This window comes from Microcaecilia unicolor, chromosome 9, assembly GCF_901765095.1.
Source record: "Microcaecilia unicolor chromosome 9, aMicUni1.1, whole genome shotgun sequence".
In the NCBI taxonomy this organism is placed as follows: domain Eukaryota; kingdom Metazoa; phylum Chordata; class Amphibia; order Gymnophiona; family Siphonopidae; genus Microcaecilia; species Microcaecilia unicolor.
In genome coordinates, this window is record NC_044039.1 from 110,752,940 (window position 1) to 110,779,939 (window position 27,000).

A 27,000-nucleotide genomic window follows, 5' to 3' on the forward strand; every position below is an offset into this window, starting at 1 on the left:
TCCTGGTTTTCTTCTTATCTCTCCCATCGTATTTTTAGTGTATGTTGAATCCTCCTCCACTTCTGTCCACTATCAGTTGGTGTACCTCAGGGTTCTGTCCTGGGATCTCTTCTTTTCTCCATTTATACTTATTCCCTTGGTACTCTGATCTCATGGTTTTCAGTATCATCTTTACGCTGATGACTCCCAGATCTACCTCTCCACCCAGAAATCTCAGCCGGAATTCAGGCCAAAGTATCAGCCTGCCTGTGCCGCCTGGATGTCTCAGCGCCATCTGAAACTAAACATGACCAAGACTGAGCTTCTTATCTTTCCCCCTAAACCAACCTCTCCTCTTCCCCCCATTCTCTCTTTTTTTCTTTTTATTTAAATTTTTACATACACAATTATTTCAAGGAGTTACACTTGATTCGGAAAGTGTTACTTTAAGGATTATTAAAATAAACTCTTCCCCCATTCTCTATTTCTGTGGATAGCACTTTCATCCTCCCTGTCTCATCAGCTCGTAACCTTGGGGTCATCTTCTACTCCTCTCTCTCCTCTGCACATATTCAGCAGACTGCTAAAACCTGTTATTTCTTTCTCTATATTATCACCAAAATTTGCCCTTTCCTTTCTGAGCACACTACCAGAACCCTTATCCACACTCTTATCACCTCTCGCTTAGACTATTGCAACTTGCTTCTCACAGGTCTCCCACTTAGCCATCTCTCTCCTTTTCAATCTGTTCAAAATTCTGCTGCACGACTTATATTCCTCCAGTGTCGCTATGCTCATATTAGCCCTCTCCTCAAGTCACTTCACTGGCTCCCTATCCATTTCCGCATACTGTTCAAACTCCTCTTATTGACTTACAAGTACATTTACTCTGCAGCTCCTCAGTACCTCTCCACTCTCATCGCTCCCTACATTCCTTCCCGGGAACTCCATTCACTGGGTAAATCTCTCTTATCTTCCTTCTCCTCCACCGCTAACTCCAGACTCTGCTCCTTTTATCTTGCTGCACCATATGCCTGAAGTAGACTTCCTGAGCAAGTACGTCAAGCTCCATCTCTGGCCGTCTTCAAATCTAAGCTAAAAGCCTACCTTTTTGATGCTGCTTTTAATTCCTTAACCTTACTCACTTGTTCAGTACCCTTATTTTATCACCCCCACCTTAGTAATTTCCTTATCTCTTATTTGTCCTGTTTGTCTGTCCTAATTAGATTGTAAGCTCTGTCGAGCAGGGACTGTCTCTTCATGTTCAAGTGTACAGCGCTGCGTACGTCTAGTAGCGCTATAGAAATAAGTAGTAGTAAGGCAGGGACCGTTCACGGTACTCTTCGACTGGTCCGTCTAGGAGTGATAGTACTCGTACCCCAGGGGGAATAGGGGACGGGCTGTTATTCCATTTATTTTGTGGTGCCTAAGAAGGAGGGCTACTTTTGACCTATTTTGGACCTCAAGTGAGTCAGTGGGGCTCTGAAGGTTCTCTCTTTTTGAATGGAGCTCAGTTGTTGTTGCGATTCGCTGAGGGGAATTTCTCAGTTCCATGGATTTGATGGAGATTTATTTGCACATTCCCATTTGAATGGCTCATGAGTGTTTTCTGCACTTTGCTGTCTTAGGGAGGCATTTTCAATTCTGTGCACTGCCGTTCAGTCTCGCAACGGCACCGCAGACTTTTTCCAAGGTCATGGTGGTTGTGGCCGCCACTCTTCGGAAGCAGGGCATCTTGGTCCACCCCTATCTCGAGGTTGGAGAGTGAGAAGGCAACTGCACGTGTAGTGAGTTTTCTGGAGTCAATGGGCTGGATGATGAACCTGGCCAAGAGTCATCTACTACCATCGCAGTCCCTCGAATATGTGGGTGTTCGTTTCAGTACGCTGCTGGGACGTATGTTTCTGCCTCCCGCTCGGATCGCCAGACCAAGGGCGGATTTGGCAGCTTCTGTTGAAGGCTCCTGAGACCCAATCCTACCTTCAGGTGCTAGGTCTGATGGCAGCAATGTTAGAAGTGGTTCTGTGGGCCAGGGCACGTATGAGGCCTCTGCATCTTGCTCTTTTGTCTCGCTGGTCTCCGAAGACGCAGGATTTGGAGGAGCAGTTGCCTCACACTGCATCTAGAGAAGAGCATGCCTCTGGAGCCTCCGGAGTTGATAGGGCTCTCCATTGATTCCAGTCTGGAGGGGGGGGGGGGGGGGAGTCATTGTCTCGTCCAGGTAGGTCAGGGCCATTGTTCGATGGAGGAGTCTCACTGGTCCATCAATTGGTTGGAGACAAGAGCGATCCAAGGGAGCACAAAGACTCGGGCAGTTGCAGAGGAGACGGCTTTGTTAGTATGCTGGGTGGAAGTTCATCTTTAGGATCTCTGTGCAGAATATGTGGCCGACATGGACAATATAAGAGCAGACTTACTGAGCAGGCACACTCTAGATCCCGGCCAGTAGTCCCTTCGTCGTTCGGTCTTCGACCGCATTGTGTTGAAATGGGGTCTGCCTCAGGTGGATCTCACTGTGGCAGCTTACAGTGCTCAGATGCCTCGTTACTTCAGTCAGCGGAGGGGTCCGATCAATACATTGGTTCTTTCGTGGCCTCCTCAGGTGTTGCTTTACGTGTTTCCACTGTGGCCCTTGGTGGGTCAGGTGGCTCAGCTGATCGAGCTACACTTGGGTCCGGTGATTCTGGTTTCTCCAAACTGGCTCCGTCGTCCTTGGTATGGAAACTTGGTGCGTCTGGCTGTGTATGATTCGTTGCCATTGGGGGAGACGGACTTGTTGCATCAGGGTCCTATCATGATTCCCGACCTGTCTCCGTTCTCACGGCTTGACTCTTGAGAGGGACCAGTTGAGGAAGAAAGGTTAGTCTCCCAAAATAATTTCTACTGTGCTGCAGTCTTGCAAGCGGTCTACCTCTTTGGCCTAGGTGCACGTGTGGCGCATGTTTGACAGTTGGTGTCAAGAGCGGGCTTCTATCACACAGATTGTGCAGTTTTTGCAGAATGGTTTGGATGGGTCTAGCTCTGTCCTCCCTGAAGATGCAAGTCACGGCCTTGGCTTGTTTCTGGGGGAAGGTTCAGGGGCTGTCCTTAGCTTCTTCTCCGGATGTGGTCCGTTTTTTGTGTGGGGTAAAGCTTCAACCCCCTCGGTGTTTGTTGATCCCTCCATGGGATTTGAATCTCATCTTAGAGGTTCTGGTGGGTGCTCTTTTCGAACTGCTGGAGGTGAGCACCTGTAAAGATCTTACCTTGAAGACTGTGTTTTTGGTTGCCATTTCTTCAGCGTGAAGGATTTTGGAGTTGCAAGCTTTGACCTAAAGGGCTCCTGTTTAGTCCTTTTCGAAGGAGAAGGTTTCACTGAAGCCAGTTCCTTCGTTTTTGCCCAAGGTTGTTTCAGACTTTCATGTGAATTAGGTGATCTCCCTACCGGTTCTTCGGGATAAAGCAGGGGATTCGACTCAACGTCGTTTAGCGAAGTTGGATGTGAAAAGAGTCTTGCGTCATTGTCTGAGGAGAATGCAAGATTTTCGTACTTCGAATAGATTGTTCTGTATGGAGGGCCTATGAAAGGGGCAGCCGCCTCCAAGGTGATGCTAGCCTGGTGGCTGAAGGAGGCAGTTGCTTCAGCTTATTTTTTCAAGGGTCACGAGGTGCCGTTGGTGCTTGTGGTGCATTCCACTCAGGGGGCAGTTTCCTCCTGGCCTGAGAGCAGTTTGATTCCTTCACAGGACATTTGCAGAGCAGTGATGTGGTCTTCTTTGCATTCCTTTGTGAAGCATTATAGAATCAATCTGCAGGTGAAAGAGGATGCTGGTTTTGGAGCAGCGGTTTTGACTTCTGGTTTTCTGAGGTCTAGCCCTTAGAGGTTTACTGCTTTGGTACTTCCCAAACGTTTTGACCAGTCTGGAGGGTTGATGAGGAAGGAGAAATTAGGTCTTACCTGCTAATTTTCTTTCCTCTAGGCCCTCCAGACCAGTCAAGAGCCCGCCCTGTTTTTTTCATTATGGTGCTGTGGCTGTTTGCTAGTACACATTTACAAAACCGGTCAGTAAGATACCAGGCTTAGTTTCTGGTGGTAGACTGGTGCAGGTCAGGGTGCTGGTTGCGCTTGGTTTGCAGAAGCATGGGTATTTTTGTGAGGGGTTCCAGGTACAGGGTTCTATGGTTTTCTTTCTTTCTTTCTTTCTTTCTTTCTTTTTCTTTCTTTCTTTCTTTTCTTTCTTTCTTTTTCTTTCTTTCTTTCTTTCTTTCTTTCTTTCTTTCTTTCTTTCTTTCTTTCTTTCTTTCTTTCTTTTTTCTTTCTTTCTTTCTTTTTCTTTCTTTCTTTCTCTCTCTCTCTCTCTGCTTGGTTATTGGTATATTGGCTGGTTGGGGTTCTGCACAGGACAGATATACAGTGTTCAAATTCACTGGGTGTGCATAACCCAAGTGTCTTGACCGGTCTGGAGCGTCTAGAGGAAAGAAAATTAGCAGGTAAGGCTAAATTTCACCATGTTCCGCTGCAACTGGGTAGTCTACCTCAGTAAATTACTGAAGAGTGTGAAGTAATTCTACCCAGTAGTCCTTAATCTTGAGGCAGGATCACCAAATATGTAACATATCTCCCACAACTGCACAACTCTTCCAGCAATAGCTGGGACCCTGACCATACATCTTTGCCAATTTTTTTTTTTTTTGTAGGGGGGGAGGGTATAGTACCAGCAGTATAGTAATATATATATCCACTCTGTGCCATTGAACTAGAAGCAGTCTCCTTCAGTAAGTAGCCAAATGCCTTCTCCCAACTCTTCAAATCATGGCTGACTCCCAGCTGTCGTTCCCACTGCTGTGTATCTGTGTACACCATAAAACAGGAATCAGGAAAAACAATAATGAAATATGTAAACGGGAGACTGCCTTTGGTACCATTCCCCCTCCCTCCCTCCCCCCCCCCCCCCCCCCCCCCCCCCCCCCCCCCCCCCCCCCCCCCCCAGTTCATGTTCCAAAGCTGTCTCCTGTAGAGCCAGTTCCCCTCTGGCCCTATGAGTTATATAATCCCTCACCCTCCAATAATGGAACTGGTGATGCTGCGGCAAACCATAATCCTCTTGGAAGTCCGCAAACAGCACCAATTCCCCCTCTTCCCAGATTTTGTCCCAACTGTGAAATGCCCTGACACGCCCAGTATTTATATGTGGAATCTTCTGCACCAGAAGAAAAGTCTGGTTCAGTACAGATTGCCATCTGACAGAAGTATTGTCTGTCAGGGTAAAATTTCTTCCAGATTGTATACAAAGTCTGGAGTGGAAAGTTCACTGCTAGAGAGGTCCAGTTAATAAACGCCACTCCACAAGCACTCGAAGTTGTTCCGCATGAAAATATAAAGAAAAATTTAGAACCCCCATAAGTACATAAGTATTGCCATACTGGGACAGACCGACCAGGGCTGGCGCAACCCAGTAAGAGCGGTAAGCGCTGCAGGGGGATTGCCGGCCTTCAAGGGTGCCAAAACAGAACAAACATGAAACCAGTACCAGAGCGCTTCTCCCATCTGCCTGCAGATGCTGCTGCTGCTGCCGCCCACCACTTCCACCACAGGTCCTCCTCTTCCGTTCCGCCTCCAAAACTTTTCTCTTCTGCATCCAACTACTACTTCTGCAGGTCCTTCCTGCTTTTCCTGCCTCGTCCCCCCCACCTCCTGACATGTACTTCCTGTGAGCCAACGCCAGTTTCCACCACAGGAGGCAGCAGTCAGTGCTTTGGTTAATGCATTAACGCGCGCAATATGTAAGTACACCACCATGTCATCTTATATTTTTAATAATGGAAAAATAAGAATTGTGTTTGTGTTATGCAGAGTATAACCGTTCAGAGTATAACCTTACCGTTCAGTGAATCCAGACTGCCCCTATCGGACCGACCGTTCACTTGTCTATTAGATTGTAAGCTCTTTGAGCAGGGACTGTCTCTCTTTGTTAAATTGTACTGCGCTGCGTAACCCTAGTAGCGCTCTAGAAATGTTAAGTAGTAGTATAAAGACTTAGGTGTACGTGTATGCAGTTGTTACTGTTTAGCCTTTCTTTCTCAGTTATCAGTCCATAAGCAATTGAGTATTTATCATTCCCAAATATTTGGTTTTGGTTTTGGGCAGCGGCAGCTTTTGTTTTTCAGTATGATACCGTGGTTCTAGCCATTGCTTAGTTGGAGGATAGTATGAAGTTAATCCCGCAGTCCAGTCCCGCATGATTTTCACTCCGTACTTGCTTTGCTGGTTGTCGATTCAGTCTATTTTTAGATTGCACCCATGCATATAATCTCAAAAAACTGCCTTGAATTTTTAGACTGATAATTCTGTCTGTTTCATTATTGCAACCACTAAGTATTACATATTAAGAGCATTTGCTTTAAACTTTGTTTTAATTTGTTTATCCAGTCCTTATATGCGTGTGGTTTTGCTTTTTAAACCCAAAGGTGAATTCTAAGGGTGGTTGAACAATTAGGTATAAACTTTGCTGTTTCTGACTTTACTTGTTTTGGACTGGTTTGGGTCCCACTGATCTGTACATCTGCTGTCTAGAGTTTTTGAAGATGGAAATGAGAAAATAAAAATAAAGTTTAGGATTTACTCTGTAGATGTTGTTGTTTACTTTTGGAATGTGTATATGATTCCCTTCTCTGGTGTATATGCATGTGATAATAATTGAATAACTGTCTATACTTATGACTATGATTTCTGAACATGCGGCATCATTAAAGGACAGACTTTTAAATTCCCAGTTGGGTATATATGCTAATCTCAACTTTGTTAAATGTTTCAGAAATCCTATATAATAAAACTCACCCTCAACGTTCTGAGGACACTGACGTCACTGTCAGGTCCTCCGGGCACTTCCTTCCGGTTCGAAGCCTTCGTGGTGGTGAAGCCACCGAAATCACTGTGTATGGGCCCCGCCCTCACGTCAGACGTAATCACGTCGAGGGCGGACCCATGGCGTCAGTGCCTTCACAACCAACAAGGGATCACTCAGGAGATGGAAGGTCACGTGTTGCCATGCCACGGAGCACACGCTGAAAGAATAAACTCCGTGCTCACCCCCCCCCCCCCCCCCCCCCACACACACACAAACGGCAAAAAGTGATTGATAGCAGTATCAAGGCACTCCGAAACAAAGTAGAAGAACGAGGAAGCGCTCCTCAAGCGATATCACTGGACAGTGAGAGAAGAAAAGCCGGAATGGCAGCAAAAACAGTCTGCAAGGAGCGACAGAAGCAGAAGTTGGTGCCCAACAAAATGGCCAACCCTGGGAGTACCGGAGAACCAACACCCGGATCAGCTTCGGTAGCTGAAATAGCAGTGGAAATTAAAGCGGCGGAAGAAGCGCCCTTACACAGTAAGCTGCAACAACTTTATGATCGCACGGAGGAAGCACATGACAGGCTGCACTCGGTGAATTTAGAACTGGATGCGGCCCTGCAACGCACTTCGCACTCCTATATCCACCTAAACGTAAGTTAACACAACATCGTACAACAAAGCTATTTCACCGGGTGAATGAAGCAACAGAATATGTGCAAACTTTGAACGTGCTGCAGACGGAAGAGGAGAGCACAACTGAAACCTGAACACCTGCACACACTGAGACGGACTAATGCCACTATAACAGAAGGGGTATGTCAGAATGGGGTACAGGTTAGGCTGAATGGATGGTGGGAGAAGAGAGAATGTACAATTAAAGGAGGTTTAATAACAGAGGAATGGTAATATACAAGAGAATGAACTTCAAAGAAGAATTTAAATGGGGGGGGGGGGGGTGGTGTTGCCAATAAGACCTGAGTAGTCAAAGGGGAGGATGATTTGGCGGGTAAATGGAGGGGGGCGGGGAAGGGAGTGGAGGGGGGGTCAATTGGGGATGTTTAAGAAACAGGAGTTCACTCAGAAGGGAAAAATGAAAGGACTCAGGAGATGAAGGTGGCGTGCGTTGACGAGGTCCGCAACAATGGCGGTCAGCGGCTTCACAGCACAGAAGGGGTGAGTGGGGGGGGGGGGGGGGGTTCGGGAGGAAAACCTTGCTAGCGCCCGTTTCATTTGCTCCAGAAACGGGCATGTTTTACTAGTATTCATATATTTGCTCCCATGATATAACTGAATTCCATTATTCTGTTTCGATGTATTTTCATATGTAAGCCCGAATTTGTTTCAGATAATGTTCAGAACCCTTATTTTATCATCCTCACTTTAATATTCCCTTATCTCTTGTTTGTCCTGTTTGTCTGTCCTAATTAGATTGTAAGCTCTGTCGAGCAGGGACTGTCTCTTCCAAGTGTACAGCGCTGCGTACGTCTAGTAGCGCTATAGAAATGATAAGTAGTAGTACTAGTAGATAATGTGGAATATAAATGTTTTTAAAAAAATCCTTTATCCTCCACATTTTTAAGGCACTGCCTATCCAGCTTGGATGGTGATGGCACAAGGAAAGCAAGTTTGGTCCAGTGAAGACTAACTCAAAATAACCTGTTCTTTAGCTAGACTCTAGTATTACCATATTGAATTGAAAATGCAACCATATCATGCCTCTGTGGTTATGTTCCACTAATATGTTGGCTGGAGTCACTGGGGCTCATTTTCAAAGCACTTTAAGTACTTAAAAGTTTCATAGCTACTTATGTAACTTTGTCTCATTTTCGAAAGAGAAGGACGTCCATTTTTCAACATAAAACGGAAGATGGACGTCCTTCTACCAGGACGTCCAAATCGGTATAATCGAAACCCAGCTGCAGTCCGTCACAAGGACGTCCAAAGTTCAAGGGGGCGTGGTGGAGGCGTAGCGAAGGCGAAACTTGGGCATGCCGAACACTTGGACGTCTTTGACCCATAATCGAAAAAATCAAGGACGTACCTGACGAACACTTGGACGTTTTCACCCGGACCTTTTTTTCTTACGAATAAGGCAGAAAAAGGTGCCCAGGGAATCGGGGATGACCTCCAGTTACTGCCCCAGTGGTCACTAACCCCCTCCCCATGGACGTCTTTGGTATCGAAAATCGCCGAAACTCAGAAACGTCCATGTCTAGGGACGTCCAAATTTAAGGATTTGGATGTCTCTGATGGTATTTTCAAAACAAAAGATAGACGTTCATCTTGTTTCGAAATTACAGGTTTTACCGCCCCTGGATTTCGCCGTTTTGCAGGGACGTCTAAATTGCAACTTGGACGTTTCTTTCGAAAATGCCCCTCTTTGTAGGTCTAAGGAGCCCTTTTATAGAGCAGCGGAAAGCCCAACACAGCCTTACTGCGCAATCTTCTGGGACTACCGCCGGCCCAACACGACTGCCTACGGTAGTCCTGTTCTGAGCACGTGTCATTTATGTGAGGAAAAAACCCCCAGAAATGGCTTTCACTGCGATAACCCGGCGGTAATCGGGCAGCAATTACCACCGAGTTAGTGTGGGAGCCCTTATCACCGCCTCAGTGGGCGGCAGTAAGGGCTCCCTGCCGCATCTGGGGGCTCTTTTTTTTAACTGCTGCATTGAAAAGGGCACATGGGAACCCCCCCCCCCCCCCCCTCCACTGCTAGCGCAGGACCCTTTTTCCCGCAGCTTGGTAAAAGGACCCCAAAGTACTTTGAAAATTCAGTTCATTGTTGTCCCACAAGTTTTTAACTTTCCATGTGTATCCATATAATTTATTTGTGGGTTTTGTTTTGGGGTAGAAAGTGATTTTACATTTTGCTCCCTTCAGTAGATAATCCCTTTTTATTTCTCCTGTGCTGTAGTGCTTACAGAGAATATGATTTCTCAGTGTTTCCTTTTCTAATTTTGGTCCTTTATTTTGTAATTGGTGAGGATTGGTCTGTGTGTGACCAAGGTGAGAGATTCTGCTGGCATGTAATTTGTGCATGGATCCATAAGAGTCTGACTTGTCTGACTTTTCTAGTAGGGAGTATATTGCATTCTGTATATTGATAGACAGTGCACCCAGACTCGTGAAAGCTGTAGGATAAAGCCAGGCTGGGATCCATATTTTTTGTCAAAACTTATCCCAGAAGCAAGCCTACAAACCAATAATAGAAAGTAAAATCTCTGCATTTCTTGTTATTGTAGGCTACCCTTTTTACATAAATTGCCCTCTGGCATACTTTTGCATAATAATTTAAGTGAGAAAAAAAAATCCACTGAGCCCTCATCTTGCTTTACTCTGCCCTTTGCTGCTGATTATATTAATGTTCTGGAGGTAAGAGTAGGAATAGCTCATGTCAAATCCAGCAGCTGTGTATCAGTGTAGAATATTAGTATTACTTTGCGTGTCCAATCAGTTCTACAGTGTTACCAGAAGTCCGCATTTTGGCATATATGAGAGAGAGAGAGAGAGAGTGTTTCATTGTTTTTTGGGTTGTTTTGTGTAATTAAACTCTGGAATTCGTTGCCAGAGAATGTGGTAAAGGCGGTTAGCTTAGCGGAGTTTTAAAAAGGTTTGGACGGCTTCCTAAAGGAAAAGTCCATAGACCATTATTAAATGGACTTGGGGAAAATCCTCTATTTCTGGGGTAAGCAGTATAAAATGTTTTGTACTTTTTTGAGATCTTGCCAGGTATTTGTGACCTGGATTGGCCACTGTTGGAAACAGGATGCTGGCCTTAATGGACCTTTGGACTTTTTCATTATGGCAATACTTATGTACTTATGTATATATTAATGAGGGTGCCAATTTATAGGTTCGCAAGAGGGCACCAGAAGCCCTTGCACCGGCCCTGAGACTGAAAGTCCATCAAGCACATCATCCTGTTTCGAACAGTGGCCAATCCAGGTCACAACTACCTGGCAATATCCCAAAACAGAGGACAAGCAGGCTGAAATTCTCACGTGTGGGTGACGTCACGTCGGCCCCCGGAGGATTTTAGGAATATATCATAGAAGTCTCTTCTGGAGCGTTGTACCGCGCAAGGCGACTGCACCGCATGCGCGAACACAATTTCCCGCCCGTCGCGCGGTCACGCTCCTTAGTTCTTTCTTTTCCGCGTCTGAGGAGACATGGAGTTCTGTAACCAGCGCTTCGTGTTCTCTAGGCCTCCGGAGTGAAAGTTCATTTCTCTTCTCTACGAAGTTTGTTTTTACCCTTTTCGAGGGTTCGTGTTAAAGGAACTAAAATGTTTTTTGTTTTGTTTTTTATTTCTTAGTTTTTTCGTTTTCTAAGTTTCCTTCCTCTTTTCGTTGCGACCGTTCTTAGGTTGCTCGATTGGGTATTTTTCCCTTTTTTTGTGTCTTTTTTTCTGACACAATCGCGTCCTTTGATTTTGCGGAGGCGATTTTCCCTGTGATGTCATCAAAGATGCCCAGCGGCTTCAAGCCATACGCCCACTGCAACCGGACCATCTCTGGCACTGATCCGCACTCCTGGTGCCTTCAGTGCCTTAGGCCCAACCATCTTCAGGAAAGCTGTAAGTTGTGCCTAAAAATGAAAAAAGCACACTCAGCTCTCGAGAGCCCCAAAGAGAAAAGCTTTTTGGGTCCGGTACCTCGTCGTCGACATCGTTACCATCGACGTCAAGGGCAGCGTTGGCATCGGGAGACCGGGTACAGGCTGCCAAAAGACCGATGCACGCTGGGAGCAGTGATGCATCGAGCGGGTCTCCACCTGCCTCGGCGCCTCCTGCTTTGCAGGCCCCCCGGGACCGACCTCTATCGTACCCGGCCCCGAGGAAGCGTGTGGTTTCCACATCTTCCTCACGGGTACCAAGGAGTCTCGATGACGGGCGTCAGGTGAAGGCCAAGAAGCACCGTCATCGTTCTCCTTCTCGACACGGTACCGCGAGCTCCGGGTCGTCAAGGCATTCGGCACCCAAGAAGCGTCAATGCCGAGAGGATCGCTCTCCCTCTGTCATGGAGGTATCGACGCGCAGGTTGTCTGGCAGCCCAGTACTGGCTCCCCAGCCTCTGCAGATTCTGCCTTTGAAGCCTACACCGACACCGCAGCCTTCCCCAGCAGCTTCTGTAGATGAGCGCATCAAGGCTATTTTTCCTGATTTTATGAAAGCGGTGCTGCACCATTTGTGCCCGGCACTGGAGATACCGGTACGGACGGTGCCGGAGGCTCCTGCGACATCTGGCCGTTCGCCGGTGGTGAGGTCTCCTTCTTCGGGACCGCTTCCGGTATCGGGGTCGGTAGCCTCCCGGGTCGACTCTCCATTGCCTTTGGTGGAGGAAGCTTCACCGGAGTCTCCTGGGGAGTCGACTTCTCAACACAGTCATCGAGGTCACCGTACCTCCATGTCGAGACGGGCTCGGATCCGGGCTGCTCTTTCTGAGTTGCTAGCCCCATCTGATGATGGCTCATCTGATGAAGAATGGGGGTCATGGAGTTTTCTCTGCCGAGGATTCTCTTGGTCTTCCATCTGATTCGACCCCCTCACCTCAGAGGCAGCTCTCCCCTCCGGAGAGCTTGTCTTTTTCATCTTTTGTGCAGGAAATGTCTGAGGCCATTCCCTTCCCTGTGAAGACTGTGGATGAGCCCAGGGCCAAGATGCTCGAGGTCCTGGATTATCCATCTCCACCTAAGTCTTCTACCACAGCTCCTTTTCATGATATACTCAGGGAAGTGCTGATGAGGAACTGGGAGAAGCCTCTTTCATGTCCAACTATCCCTAAGAAGGCTGAATCCCAGTATCGGATCCACGGGGAACCCAGTTTTGTCCGGCCTCAGTTGCCCCATGATTCTGCGGTGGTGGAATCCGCTCTCAGAAGAGCCAAGAGTTCTAGGAACTTTGCCTCGGCGCCCCCAGGGTGAGAACATAGAACCTTGGATTCTTTTGGGAGGAAGGCGTATCAGGCTGGCATGCTCGCATCCAAAATTCAATCATACCAGCTCTTCACGAGCATTTATTTGCGGAACTCAGTGCGGCAGCTTGAGAGCTTGGTTGATGCGCTCCCACTGGAGCAGGCCGAGCCTTTTCGTCAAGTGGTCAGGCAGCAGAAGGCGTGTCTCAAATCCCTGTCCGGGGCATTTACGATACTTGCGACGTGACATCCAGATTTTCTGCTATGGGTATAGTGATGTGCAGACTCTCATGGCTGCGTGCCGCTAACCTGGAGGAACGAACTCAGCAGAAGATTGCGGATATCCCTTGCCTGGGGGATCATCTTTTCAGTGAGAAAGTTGAGGAGTTGATTGATCATCTCTATCAGTGTGACAACGCTATGAACGCTCTCTCCCGCCGGGCGCCTTCTGCATCCGCTTCCTCATCTAGGAAGTTTTTTAAAGGGAAGAGAAATGCACCCTATGCCTCTAGAGGCCTGTAAGTACACTCCTGCTTCTCGACAGCCGGTTCAGGCTCTGCCACAGAACGCTCGTTCTCGTCAATAGCATGCGCCGAAACAGGCCCCTGCAGCTCCCCAGCAAAAACCAGGGACGGGTTTTGACTGACTCCAGTTGAGCACAGCCACTGTAAACGTGTCTGTGCTGGGCGATCTGCCTGTCGGGGAGAGGTTAAAATTTTTTCACCAAAGGTGGCCTCTTAATAACCTCCGACCGGTGGGTTCTTCAACTATTCCGGTTAGGATACACCCTCAATTTGGAATCCAAACCTCCAAATTGCCCACCGAGAGCTCAGTCCTTTAGCTCTCAACACAGGCAAGTACTTGCAGAGGAACTCTCCACCCTTCTCAGCGCCAATGCGGTCGAGCCCGTTCCACCAGGGCAGGAAGGGCTGGGATTCTATTCCAGGTACTTTCTTGTGGAAAAGAAAACAGGGGGGGATGCGTCCCATCCTAGACCTAAGGGGCCTGAACAAATATCTGGTTCGAGAAAAGTTCAGGATGCTTTCCTTGGGCACCCTTCTTCCCATGATTCAGGAAAACGATTGGCTATGCTCTCTGGACTTAAAGGATGCTTATACTCACATCTCGATACTTCCAGCTCACAGGAAGTATCTGCGGTTTCGGCTGGGAACGCAGCATTTTCAGTACTGTGTGCTGCCTTTTGGCTTGGCGTCTGCGCCCAGGGTATTTACCAAGTGCCTAGCAGTTTTTGCAGCGTCTCTACGCAGACTGGGAGTGCATGTGTTCCCTTACCTCAATGATTGGCTGGTGAAGAGCACCTCTCGGGAAGGAGCTTTGCAGTCCATGCGGATGACTATTCAAGTGCTGGAGCTACTAGAGTTTGTCATCAATTACTCAAAGTCCCATCTCCACCCGGTTCAAAAATTGGAATTCATAGGGGCTCTGTTGTGTACAAAGACAGCTTGTGCCTATCTTTTTTTTTTTTGTTTGTTTTGTTACATTTGTACCCCGCGTTTTTCCCGAGCCAAGAGCAGACAACCTTCTATCTCTGGTCTCCAAGGTTCAAGCGTCTCAACAGATCACAGCTCGGTAGATGTTGAAACTTCTTAGGCACATGGCTTCCACAGTCATGTAACTCCCATGGCACGTCTTCACATGAGATCAGCTCAGTGGATCCTAGCTTCCCAGTGGTATCAAGCTACAGGGGATCTAGAAGATGTGATTCAGCTGTCCACCGATTTTCGGAATTCCCTTCAGTGGTGGACAATTCGATCCAATCTGGTTTTGGGACGCCCATTCCAAATTCCTCAGCCACAAAAAGTGCTGACGATGGATGCATCCCTCCTAGGGTGGGGAGCGCATGTAGATGGGCTTCATACTCAAGGAGCTTGGTCCCTTCAGGAAAAACGTCTTCAGATCAACCTCCTGGAGTTGTGGGCGATCTGGAACGTTCTAAAGGCTTTCAGAGATCGGCTATCCAACCAAATTATTCTGATACAAACAGACAATCAGGTTGCGATGTACTACACAAACAAGCAAGGGGGTACCGGATCTCGCCCTCTGTGTCAGGAGGCCGTGCATATGTGACTTTGGGCTCGCCAACACAGCATGTTTCTCCAAGCCATTTATCTAGCCGGCGTAAACAACAGTCTGGCTGACAGGTTGAGCAGGATCATGCAACCTCACGAGTGGTCACTGAACATGGCTGTAACCAGAAAGATTTTCCGAGAGTGGGGATCTTTTTGCCACTCAACTCAATCACAAGGTCCCTCAGTAATGTTCGACTTCAGGCCCACGGCAGGCTAGCGTCGGATGCCTTCCTCCTTCATTGGGGGACAGGCCTTCTGTATGCGTATCCTCCCATACCTCTTGTGGGGAAGACTTTGCTGAAACTCAAGCAAGATCGTGGAACCATGATTCTGATCGCTCCCTTCTGGCCGCATCAGATTTGGTTCCCTCTTCTTCTGGAGTTGTCCTCCGAAGAACCATGGAGATTGGAGTGTTTTCCAACCCTCGTTACTCAGGACGAGGGAGCGCTTCTACATTCCAACCTCCAGTCTCTGGCTCTCACGGCCTGGATGTTGAGAGCTTAGAATTTGCCTCCTTGGGTTTTTCAGAGGGTGTCTCCCGAGTCTTGCTTCCAGGAAAGATTCCACTAAAAGATGTTACTCTTTTAAATGGAAGAGGTTTGCCATCTGGTGTGACAGCAGGGCCCTAGATCCCTTTTCTTTTTTTATTTTTTTATTATTTATTTATGAAAATTTATACATTTATAATCAAGCAAATGCTTATTGAAAAAGCAATACATTTCAATCAGTTCAAAGAAAATGCATAACAGAAAAGTAATTGTTTGAAATTTCTTGCTCAAGTCCACATATTGGGACAAGATTTTAAGAAATGGAATTATTTATAAACATAAGTTTCAAAGATAGAGCACTAGATGATAACTGCCATCATTCCACAGTGTTAATTACATTTTAATGGGATAAGATGTTTTAAGTACCCCTATTTTGCCTTAAGGTAAGGAATGCTGTCAACTGGGCTGGATCAAAAAATACATACTTATTTGCCTGGTACCTCACCACACACTTGCAAGGGTATCGCAAGTAAAATGTTGCACCCAGCTGAGTTACAGCTGGTTTCATTAAAAGAAAAGACTTCCTACCTTTTTGCGTGTCTCTGGAGATGTCGGGAAACATTTGTATTTTCTGACCAAGGAATGTTTTATCTTTATTCTTAAAGTACATGGACGTTAACCACTGTTTATCAAGTGCCAATGCCACTGTAACTATTAATGTCGATAAAATTACATTTTCATTATCTGTTAAGTAAATCAGTGACATTCAATGGTTGTTCTTGGCTTGCTATTTTTTGGTCACTCCTCTCTTTAACTGGAAGATAGTACACTTGGGTGAAAGGAGGAATCAATTCCTCCCTTACACCCAGAATTTCCATTATATATTTTTTTAACATTTCCCTAGGAGATATAACAATTTGTTTAGGAAAGTTTAACAAACGTAAATTATTGCTTCTAGCATTGTTCTCAAGAGATTCAGTCTTTCTTCTTAATGAGGTCAAGTCTTTAATCATAGCCTCCTGCTGAGTAAGCAATCTTTTCATATCCAAATCTTTTTGTTCTTCTATCTGTTCCAGTTTACCTATTTTTAAGTCCATGTTGTTTATTTTTTCCTCTTGTTTTAACATTTCCTGGTTTAGTCTATTTATCTGTGGAGTAATTGATTTCCCTAGATCTACAATCAGAGTCCACAAAGAGTCCAGAGTAACTTCTGCTGGCTTGTGCATATCGAAAGAAAAAAGTGGTGGTCCTACCGGATTCATGCTAGCAGCATTCCCCACCGAATTCGTTGTAAAAATCGGTGTAGCCATCAAGGCTTCTTGCTCTCCAGCCAATTGATGGTCTGCCTCCCGACTGGAACTGGTCTCACCGCTTCTGGGGGACCCGTTCAAAGTCGTCTCTGACGGAGTGCTACAGCCCAACGGCTGAGGGGGTGGTTCCCTTGTGTCGGGGCTGAGCGTAAGCTCTAGCCCAGGAGAATCTGCCGTGCCTCCATTCGCACTGGCGTGTATCAGCGGGCTGCCTCCCGGCACTCCAAACACTGCGGTAGAAGAAGCTACAGACATCTGCAAAAAGGACCGGATATCCTGCGAAGTGGGAGCCGATCGCTGCGGAGCATAGAAGGCGGACTTGCCCCTTCGCTTCGGCATCTTGATAGGAAGTCAGAGAGCTGTAGAAATGGTGGCTGTTAGCAGGTACGCTCAGCGGCCATCTTGTCCGGAAATGGTTTTTCAAAAGCCACTAGATCCCTTTTCTTGTCCTTACACACACCCTGTTTGAATACCTTCTGCATTTATCAGAGTCTGGTCTCAAGACCAATTCCGTAAGAGTTCACCTTAGTGCGATTAGTACTTACCATCAATATGTAGAAGGTCAGTCTATCTCTGGACAGCCTTTAGTTGTTAGCTTCATGAGAGGTTTGCTTTTGTCAAAGCCCCCGTTCAAACCTCCTCCAGTGTCATGGGATCTCAATGTCGTTCTCATCCAGCTGATGAAACCTCCTTTCGAGCCACTGAATTCCTGCCATCTGAAGTACTTGACCTGGAAGGTCATTTCCTTGGTGGCTGTTAGTTCAGCTCGTAGGGTCAGTGAGCTTCAGGCTCTAATGGTTCATGCTCCTTATCTTAAATTTCATCATAACAGAGTAGTCCTCTGCAAGCACACTAATTTCTTGCCAAAGGTGGTGTCGGAGTTCCATCTGGACCAGTCAATTGTCTTGCCAACATTTGTTCCCCGTCCTCATACAAGTCCTGGCGAAAGCAAGCTGCACACTTTGGACTGCAAAAGGGCATTGGCCTTTTACGTGGAGCGGACAAGCCCCCACAGACAGTCCGCCCGGTTGTTTGTTTCTTTTAATCCCAACAAGAGGGGAGTTGCTGTCGGGAAACGCACCATATCTAATTGGCTAGCAGATTGCATTTCCTTCACTTATGCCCAAGCTGGGCTGACTTTAGAGGGCCATGTCACTGCTCATAATGTTGGAGCCATGGCTGCATCAGTGGCTCATCTGAGGTCAGCCACTATTGATGAGATCTGCAAGGCTGCGACGTGGTCATCAGTCCACACATTCACATCTCACTACTGCCTTCAGCAGGACAGTTGACGCGACAGTCGGTTTGGGCAGTCGGTGCTGCAGAATCTGTTTGTGGTTTAGAATCCAACTCCAACCCTCCTAGGCCCATTATTATTCTGTTCGAGGCTGCACTCTCAGATGTTTCTTGTTTCAAGTCAATCCTTGTTATGCCCTTGCCGTTGTGAGGTCCAATTGGCCAATCGTCATCGTTTTGAGTGAGCCTAGAGGCTAGGGATACCCAACACGTGAGAATATCAGCCTGCTTGTCTTCGGAGAAAGCGAAATTTCTTACCTGAAGCAGGTATTCTCCGAGGACAGCAGGCTGGATATTCTCACAAACCCTCCCACCTCCCCTTTGGAGTTGTCTTTCTTTTCATCTATTGGATTCAACTGAGGAGCGTGACCGCGTGACGAGCGGGAAATCGTGTTTGTGCATGCGCAGTGCAGTCGCCTTGCTCAGTAGAACGCTCCAGAAGAGACTTCTATGAATTTTTGCTAAAATCCTCCGGGGGCCGACGTGACGTCACCCACACGTGAGAATATCCAGCCTGCTGTCCTCAGAGAATACCTGCTTCAGGTAAGAAACTTCGCTTTTTATGCTGCTTATTCTACAAATAAGCAGTGGATTTTCCCCAAGTTCACTTTAATAATGGTCTATGGACTTTTCCTTTAGGAAGCCATCGAAACCTTTTTTTAAACCCTGCTAAGCTAACTGCTTTTACTACATTCTCTGGCAACGAATTTACTACTTTGTAGCTTCATTGTGTGCTCCAATTCCTAGTTTTTTTGGAAAGCGTAAATGAGCGATTCACGTCTATCCGCTCCACTCATTATTTTTTAGACCTCTATCATATCTCCCCTCAGTCGTCTTTTCTCCAAGCTGAAGAGCCCTAGCTGCTTTAGCCTTTCCTCATAGAGAAGTCATCCCATTCCTTTTATCATTTTTGTCACCCTTCTTCGCACCTTTTCTAATTCCACTATATCTTTTTTGAGATGCGGTGACCAGAATTGAACACACTATTTGAGGTGTGGATGCACCATGGAGCGATACAAAAGCATTATAACGCCCTCATTTTTGTTTTCCATTCCTTTCCTAATAATATGTAACATTCCATTTGCTTTCTTAGCCGCAGACACACACTAAACAGAGGGTTTCATTGTATCATCAATGATGACATTTAGATCCATTTCCTGGTCAGTGACCCCTAATGCGGAACCTTGCATTATGTAACTATAATTCGGGTTCCTCTTTCCCTCGTGCATCACTTGGCACTTGCTCAAATTAAACGTCATCTGCCCAGTCTCCCAGTCTCGTAATGTCCTTTTGTAATTTTTCACAATCCTCTTGCGATTTAACCACTTTGAATAACCCTTTGTCATCAGCAAATTTAATTGCCTCACTAGTTACTCCCATCTCTAGACATGTTAAAAAGCAGCAGTCCCAGCACAGACTCCTGGGGAACCCCACTATCACCATTCTCCATTGAGAATACTGACCATTTAACCCTACTCTCTGTTTTCTATCTTTTAACCAGTTTTTAATCCACAATAGAACACTACCTCTTATCCCATGACTCCAATTTTCTCTGGAGTCTTTCATGAGGTACTTTGTTAAATGCTTTTTGAAAATCCAGACACAGTAACGACTGGCTCGCCTTTTATCCATGTTTGTTCACTCCTTCAAAGAAATTTTATATATTGGTGAGGCACGAGTTCCCGTCACTAAATCCATGTTGGCTTTGTCTCTTTAATTCATGCTTTTGAATATGCTCTCTAATTTTGTTCTTTATAATAGTCTGTTCCATTTTGCCCGGCACTGATGTCAGGCTCACCAGTCTGTAATTTCCTGGATCTCCTCTGGAACCTTTTTAAAAAATCGGCGTTACATTGGCCACCCTTCAGTCTTCCAGAACCGTGCTTGATTTTAAAGATAAATTACATATTACTAACAATAGTTCCGCATGTTCATTTTTTAATTCTATCCATTCTTGGGGATGAATACCATCTGGGAGATTTGCTGCTCTTCAATATATATAATTGCAGCATTACGTCCTCCAGGTTTATAGAGATTTCATTCACTGACTCATCAGCTTTGAATACCATTTCTGGCACCGGTATATCTCCAAAATCTTCCTTGGTGAAGACCGAAGCATAGAATTCATTTAATCTCTCCGCTATGGCTTTGTCTTCCCTGAATGCCTCTTTTACCCCCGGTTATCTAGCAGTCCAATCAATCTAGCAGTCCAATCAATTCTTTTGTTGTCTTTTTGCTTTTAATATACATAAATAAATTTTTACTATGTGTTTTTGTCTCCAACACAGTCGTTTTTTCAAAGTCCCTTTTTGCCTTCCTTATCAGTGCTTTGCATTTGATGTGCCAATCCTTATGCTGTTTTTTTAAATTATTTTCTGTTGGTTCCTTCTTCCATTTTCTTTTAGCTCTAATAAGTCCTTCACCTCACTTTTTAACCGTGCCGGCTGTCATTTGGTCTTCCTTTCTAATTTTTTTAATACACGGAATATATTTTGCCTGGGCTTCCAGGATGGCATTTTTGAACAATATCCATGCTTGATGTAAATTTTTGACCTTTGCAGCTAGCTGCTCCTCTAAGTTTTTTTTCACCGTTTTTCTAATTTTATCATAGCCTCCTTTTTGAATGTTAAATGCTATCCTGTTGGATTTCCTGTGTGTACTTACTCCAAAGCCGATATCTGTGAGCTGAGTTAAGTGAGGACTCTGCGGCGTCTGTGGTGCAGTTGCAGGGCTTTGGCCTTGGCCCTAGCCTGACGCCGTAAATAGGCTGTAACGTAATTACTTTCCTGTGAATAACTGCTTTAAGGCCCTCCCACATTGTCCCTGAAGATATCACCCTGTTGTCATTAATGGTGATATACTCTGAGATCTTTCTCTAATTGGGTAACATTAAGGGACTCAGCCAATAAAGCATCATTGACTGAGGTACCGAGGTTGGCGGCATTGACGTTGGGAGCGGAGGTAATGGCTGCTGAAAAACCAATTCGCGCTGGGAGCAGTGAGGCATTGAGTGGATCTCCACCTGCCTCGAGGCCTCCTGCTATGCAGGCCCCCTGAGACCGACCTTCGTCGAACCCGCCCCGAGGAGGCGGATTCCATGTCCTCATCAGTACCGAGGAGTCTCAATGATGGCCACCAAGCGAAGGCGATGAAGAACCGTCATCGTTCTCCTTTGACATACGGTGCCGGGAGCTCCTGGGTGTCGAGGGAATCGACATCTGAGATGCATCGGCGCCGAGAGGATCGCTCCCCCTCAGGAGGTGCCGATGCGTCGGTCTTCTGGCAGCCCAGTACCTGTTCCCGAGCCTCGACAGATTCTGCCACCGGCTCCTTTACCGACCCCGAAGCCTTGTCCAACGGAGGCTCTCAATGAGTGCATGAGGGTCCTGCTTCCAGAGCTTCTGGAAGGATTGCTGCACCAGTCTGCTTCAGTGTCGGGGGTGCTTGCGCCTTCCGTACTGTCTGCTCCAGCGGCATCTGGCTCTTCTCCTGTGGTGAGGTCCCCAAACTCGGTGCCGCCTGAAGCATCGGTGTCGGCTGCCACCCAGGTCGACTCCCCTTCGACGTCGGTGGAGGAAGCTTCACCGCAGTCCAGGCGGGCGTCGACTTCTCTTCACCGTCATCGAGGACATCGCTTCTCAGCGTTGAGACAGGCTCAGTTTCGCACTGCATTGAGGGATGTCTTGTCCGATACTGAAGATGAGTGTTTGTGGGAGGAAGAGGAAGATCCCAGGTACTTTTCTTCTGACGAGTCCAATGGGATTCCCTCTGAACCTTCCCCTCCACCAGAAAGGAGACCTTATCCACCGGAGAGTCTATCCTTTACCTCCTTTGTCCGGAAAATGGCTGCATCTATTTCCTTCCCTATGGAGGTTGAGGATTAACCCAGCGCTGAGATGCTAGAGGCCCTGGATTATCCTCCTCCACCTAGAGAGGCTGCAACGGTTCCTTTGCATAATGTACTGAGGGAAGTCCTTTTGCGAAATTGGTTGTTCCCTCTGTGTAATCCTTTGATCCCGTAAAAGCTGAATCCCAATATCGGATCCATGGTGAACCTGGTTTGATGAGGTCTCAGCTACCTCACAATTCCATGGTGCTGGACTCCGCCCTCAAAAGAGCCGAGCACTACGGCGTATGCTTCGGTGCCCCCGGGCAGAGAATCTAGAGCCTTGGACTCTTTTGGGAGGAAGACGTATCAGGCCGCTATGCTCGGTGCCAAGATCCAGATTTACCAGCTGTTCACTTGCGGAACTTGGTGAGACAACTGTCCAGCTTGGTTGATGCAGCAGGCTTAGCCTTTTTGCCAGGTGGTCAGGCAACAGAAGGCGTGTCGAAAATTCCTGGCCAGGGGTATGTTCGACACTTTTGATGTAGCATCCAGGGTCACTGCCCAAGGTATAGTAATGCACAGACTCTCATGGCTGCGTGTCTCTGACCTGGATCATTCGGTCCAGCAGCGGATGGCGGATGTTCCTTGCCTGGGGGATAACCTTTTTGGTGAGAAAGTAGAGGATCTTTGATGCTATGGATTCTCTCTCCCGCTGGTCATCTAGGAGGTTTTTTGAAGGGAAGGTACACTCCTGCTTCTCTGCAGCCTGCCCAGGCTCAGTCCCAGCGCGCTCATTCTGATCAACAGCATTCGCCTAAGGCCACTGCAGCTCCCCAGCAAAAGCAGGGGACGGGCTTTTGACTTGCTCCAGTTCAGCATAGCCTCAGTAAACGTGTCCGTACCGGAAGACTTGCCGGTTGGGGGGAGGTTAATGTTTTTTCACCAGAAGTGACCTCTCATAACCTCAGACCAGTAGGTTCTTCAAATTGTCCGGTTAGGATACACCCTTAATCTGCAATCCAAGCCTCCAAATTGCCCACCTGGAGCTCAGTCCTACAGCTTCCAGCACAAGCAGGTACTTGCAGAGGAACTCTCCGGCCTTCTACAGGCCCATGCGGTTGAACCCGTTCCACCAGGGGAAGAATGGCTGGGATTCTATTCCAGGTACTTCCTTGTGCAAAAGAAAATGGGGGATGCGTCCCATCCTAGACCTAAGGGCCCTGAACAAATTTCTACTCCAAGAAAAGTTCAGGATGGTTTTCCTAGGCACCCTTCTTCCCATGATTGAAGAAAACGATTGGCTATGCTCTCTGTACTTAAAGGATGGTTACACACACATCTCGATACTTCACAGGAAGTATCTTCGATTTCGGCTGGGAACACAGCACTTTCAGTACTTGTACTGCCTTTTGGCCTGACGTCTGCGCCCAGTGTGTTTACAAAATGCCTGCCTGTAGTCGCAGCGTCTCTACACAGACTGGGAGTGCATGTGTTTCCTTGTCTCGACGATTGGCTGGTGAAGAGCACCTCGAAGGAAGGTGCTTTGGAGTCCATGCGAATGATTATTCAGGTGCTGGAGCTACGGGTTCGTCATAAATTATCAAGTCCCATCTCACCCCAGTCCAAAAATTGGAATTCATTGGAGCTCTGCTGAACACTCAAGACAGCTCAAGCTTATCTCTCCGAGGCAAGGGCAGACAACCTTCTGTCCCTGGTGTCCATGGTTCGAGTGTCTCACCAGGTCACGGCTCGGCAGATGATGAGACTTCTGGGGCACACTGCCTCCACAGTTCATGTAACGCCCATGGCATGTCTACATATGAGATCAGCTCAGTGGATCCTAGCTTCCCAGTGGTTTCAAGCTGCGGGGGATCTAGAGGATGTAATCCAGTTGTCCACTGATTTTTGGAATTCTCTTCAGTGGTGGACGATTCGATCCAATTTGACTTTGGGGCGACCATTCCAAGTTCCTCAGCCATGAAAGGTGCTGACGACAGATGCATCTCTCCTGGGGTGGGGAGCTCATGTAGATGGGCTCCACACTCAGGAAGCCTAGTCCTATCAGAAAAATGGTCTGCAGATCAACCTCCTGGAATTAAGAGTGATCTGGAAAGCTCTAAAGGCTTTCAGAGATAGGCTGTCCAACCGAGTAATCTTAATTCAGACAGACAATCAGGTTGCCATGTTTTATACCAACAAGCAGGGGGGCTCCGGATCTCGCCCTCTGTGTCAGGAAGCCATCCAGATGTGGCTTTGGGCTCGCCGTCACAGCATGTTTCTCCAAGCCACTTATCTGGCAGACGTAAACAACAGTCCAGCCAACAGGTTAAGCAGGATAATGCAACCTCACGAGTGGTCACTGAACATGGGTGTAGTCCGCAAGATATTCCGAACGTGGGGCACCCATTCGGTGGATCTTTTTGCCACTCAGATCAATCACAAGGTCCCTCAGTTCTGTTCCAGGCTTCAGGCCCACGGCAGACTAGCGTCAGATGCTTTTCCTCCTACATTGGGGGACAGACCTTCTGTATGTGTATCCTCCCATACCTCTACTAGGGAAGACTTTACTGAAACTCAAGCAAGACCGCGGAACAGTGATCCTGATTGCACCCTTTTGGACGTGTCAGATTTGGTTCCCTCTTCTTCTGGAGTTGTTCTCCGAAGAACCGTGGAGATTGGAGTGTTTTCCAACCCTCATCTCTCAGAACGAGGGGTTGCTTCTACATCCCAATGTCCAGTCTGTAGCTCTTACGACCTAGATGTTGAGAGCTTAGAATTCGCCTCCTTGGGTCTTTCAGAGGGTGTCTCCCGAGTCTTGCTTCCAGAAAAGATTCCACGAAGAGGTGTTACTCTTTCAAATGGAGGAGGTTTGCCATCTGGTGTGACAGCAAGGCCCCAGATCCTCTTTTTTGTCCTACACAGACCCTGCTTGAATACCTTCTACACTTATCAGAGTCTGGTTTCAAGACCAACTCCATAAGAGTTCACCATAAGTGCGATTAGTGCTTTTCATCGCTGTGTAGAGGGTAAGCCTTTCTCTGGATAGCCTTTAGTTGTTTGATTCATGAGAGGTTTGCTCTTGTCAAAGCCCCGTTCAAACCTCCACCAGTGTCATGGGATCTCAACGTTGTTCTCACTCAGCTGATGAAAGCTCCTTTTGAGCCACTGAATACCTGCCATCTGAAGTACTTGACCTGGAAGGTCATTTTCTTGGTGGTTGTTACTTCAGCTCATAGGGTCAGTGAGCTTCAGGCCTTGGTAGTACATGCATCTTATATCAAATTTCATCACAGTTCTCCGCACTCACCCTAAGGTCCTGCCAAAGGTGGTGTTAGAGTTCCATCTGAACCAGTCAATTGTCTTGCCAACATTCTTTCCCTGTCCTCATACCTGCCCTGGCAAAAGCAGTTTGCATACCTTGGACTGCAAGAGAGCTTTGGCCTTTTATGTGGAGTAGACAAATCCCTTTAGACAGTCCGCCCAGTTGTTTGTTTCTTTTGATCCCAACAAGAGGGGAGTCGCCATCGGAAAACGCACAATCTCCAATTGGCTACCAGATTGCATTTTCTTCACTTATGCCCAAGCTGGGCTGACTCTTGAGCATCAAGCAGGAAGGATCCCACGCATGCGCAGTGGGGGCACTGCCTCAAAGATTTAAAGTGACAGTACACTTGGCAGGTCTGCTCTGGGCTGTGTGGACGATGTTGCCCACATGTGAGAATATATACCTGCTGTCCTAGGATAACTGCTGCTACAGACAAGTTAACTTAGCTATATCTGTGTTATTTGAATGTTTTTCCATGCTGTCTATTAGGTTTGTATTCTTCTGACATCGTATTTCTAAGTTTACCTCATTTATTGTATTTATGTTTATATTTGGTCATTTCACTATTACGTTACTAACAAAATTGTAAGTTTTATGTTAGTGCCTTGGGTGAGTCTATTTATATTAGGTGGTTAATAAATCCCAATAAAGAAATAATATATACCTGTTCTGGTTCCATTATGTTGTTTTTTGCTTAATTTACTTTGTGTTTTTAAGCAGATACATGTAAAGATACCTTTAATGCAAATAGATAAAAGGAGAGTAGGAAAAAATGTTAGAAGTTGAGTACTTGTGGCACTAATGAGAGGACTACCTTAAGTACTGACTGAAGTGTCAGTAGAAAATTTTTCTCACCTGTTGAATTTGTCTAATCAGTAACAGGAACAGAACCATCCCACCCTGTATTTACCTAAATTTTTTTCAGGAGGTAAGTATAGAAAGGTAGAAACTTCCATTTGAAGAGATTTTTATGGAGAGGGAATGCTGAAATGTTGTTAAGATGTTGCATAAGTTTAACTGAAGTGCCCAAGCTGTTGGAAAGTGCTGAGCTTTTTAGGAAGGAAGCAGTTGTTAAGAGTTAAATCTTCTGCTTTTTAGCAGACTATAGCAGTGTCATTGGTCTTTTATGTTTCCCATGCCTAGTCAGTAAGCAGCAGCAAAAAATAAAAAAAAGATTATGCATATTGTTTTTCTAGGTTATAATTACTCTTGCTTTTTACATTTCTTCAGGTTGCACTTTGAAAAGCTTAGATCTCGATAGCTGCACAGTCTCTGAAATTCTCAGACTTCACATTTTGGCATCAGGTGCTGATGTGACATCTGCCAATGCAAAGTATCGATATCAGAAGCGGGGAGGCTTTGATGCCACAGATGATGCATGTATGGAGTTGAGACTCAGTAATCCAGCCCTGTTAAAGAAACTCTCCAGCACTTTGGTGTATGATCTGACACCAGGTAAAAAAAAAACCCAAAACTCGCCAGTTGAAGTGATAGCTGTAGTTGACCATAACTTGTAGGCCTTTACAGTTTTCTTTAGTGCATGTGAAAAAGGTCAGTGCTAATATCTTACTGGATCTGGCTGAGGTACTTAGCTGATATTTTTTTTGGAGGGGGGAGTTGACATTAATACTTTGAACATTTGTCAATTGTTAGTGTTGGTACCAGTCTCAGTTGTAATGCTGTGCACTGCCTTGCAGAAAACCTTTACTTGTTTAGTGAACCCAGTTTCTGCAACTCAGGCTGGCAAAAAAATGTGGATAATGTGGAGGCAGCATTCACAGCCTCTGGGCATGGAAGAAATCTTGTAATTGCGAATGAAGGCTTCTAACCAGTGGTGTGCTGGAGCCGGCTCGCACCAGCTCGCAAGAGCCGGTTGTTAAATTTTCTTCCGGCTTGCGACCCGGTTGTTGAAAATAGCGAGCCGGCTCTGGCTCTC

The 27,000-nt window shown here is 46.6% G+C and overlaps 1 protein-coding gene across 1 annotated transcript in view; it reads left to right on the plus strand.

The window, feature by feature from the left end:
• Positions 1-27,000, plus strand: part of BAZ1A (bromodomain adjacent to zinc finger domain 1A) — a 763,171-nt gene that overhangs the window by 429,370 nt on the left and 306,801 nt on the right. The window contains 1 exon segment of the mRNA XM_030214053.1: positions 26,295-26,519. Coding sequence (XP_030069913.1) covers positions 26,295-26,519 — 225 coding nt within the window.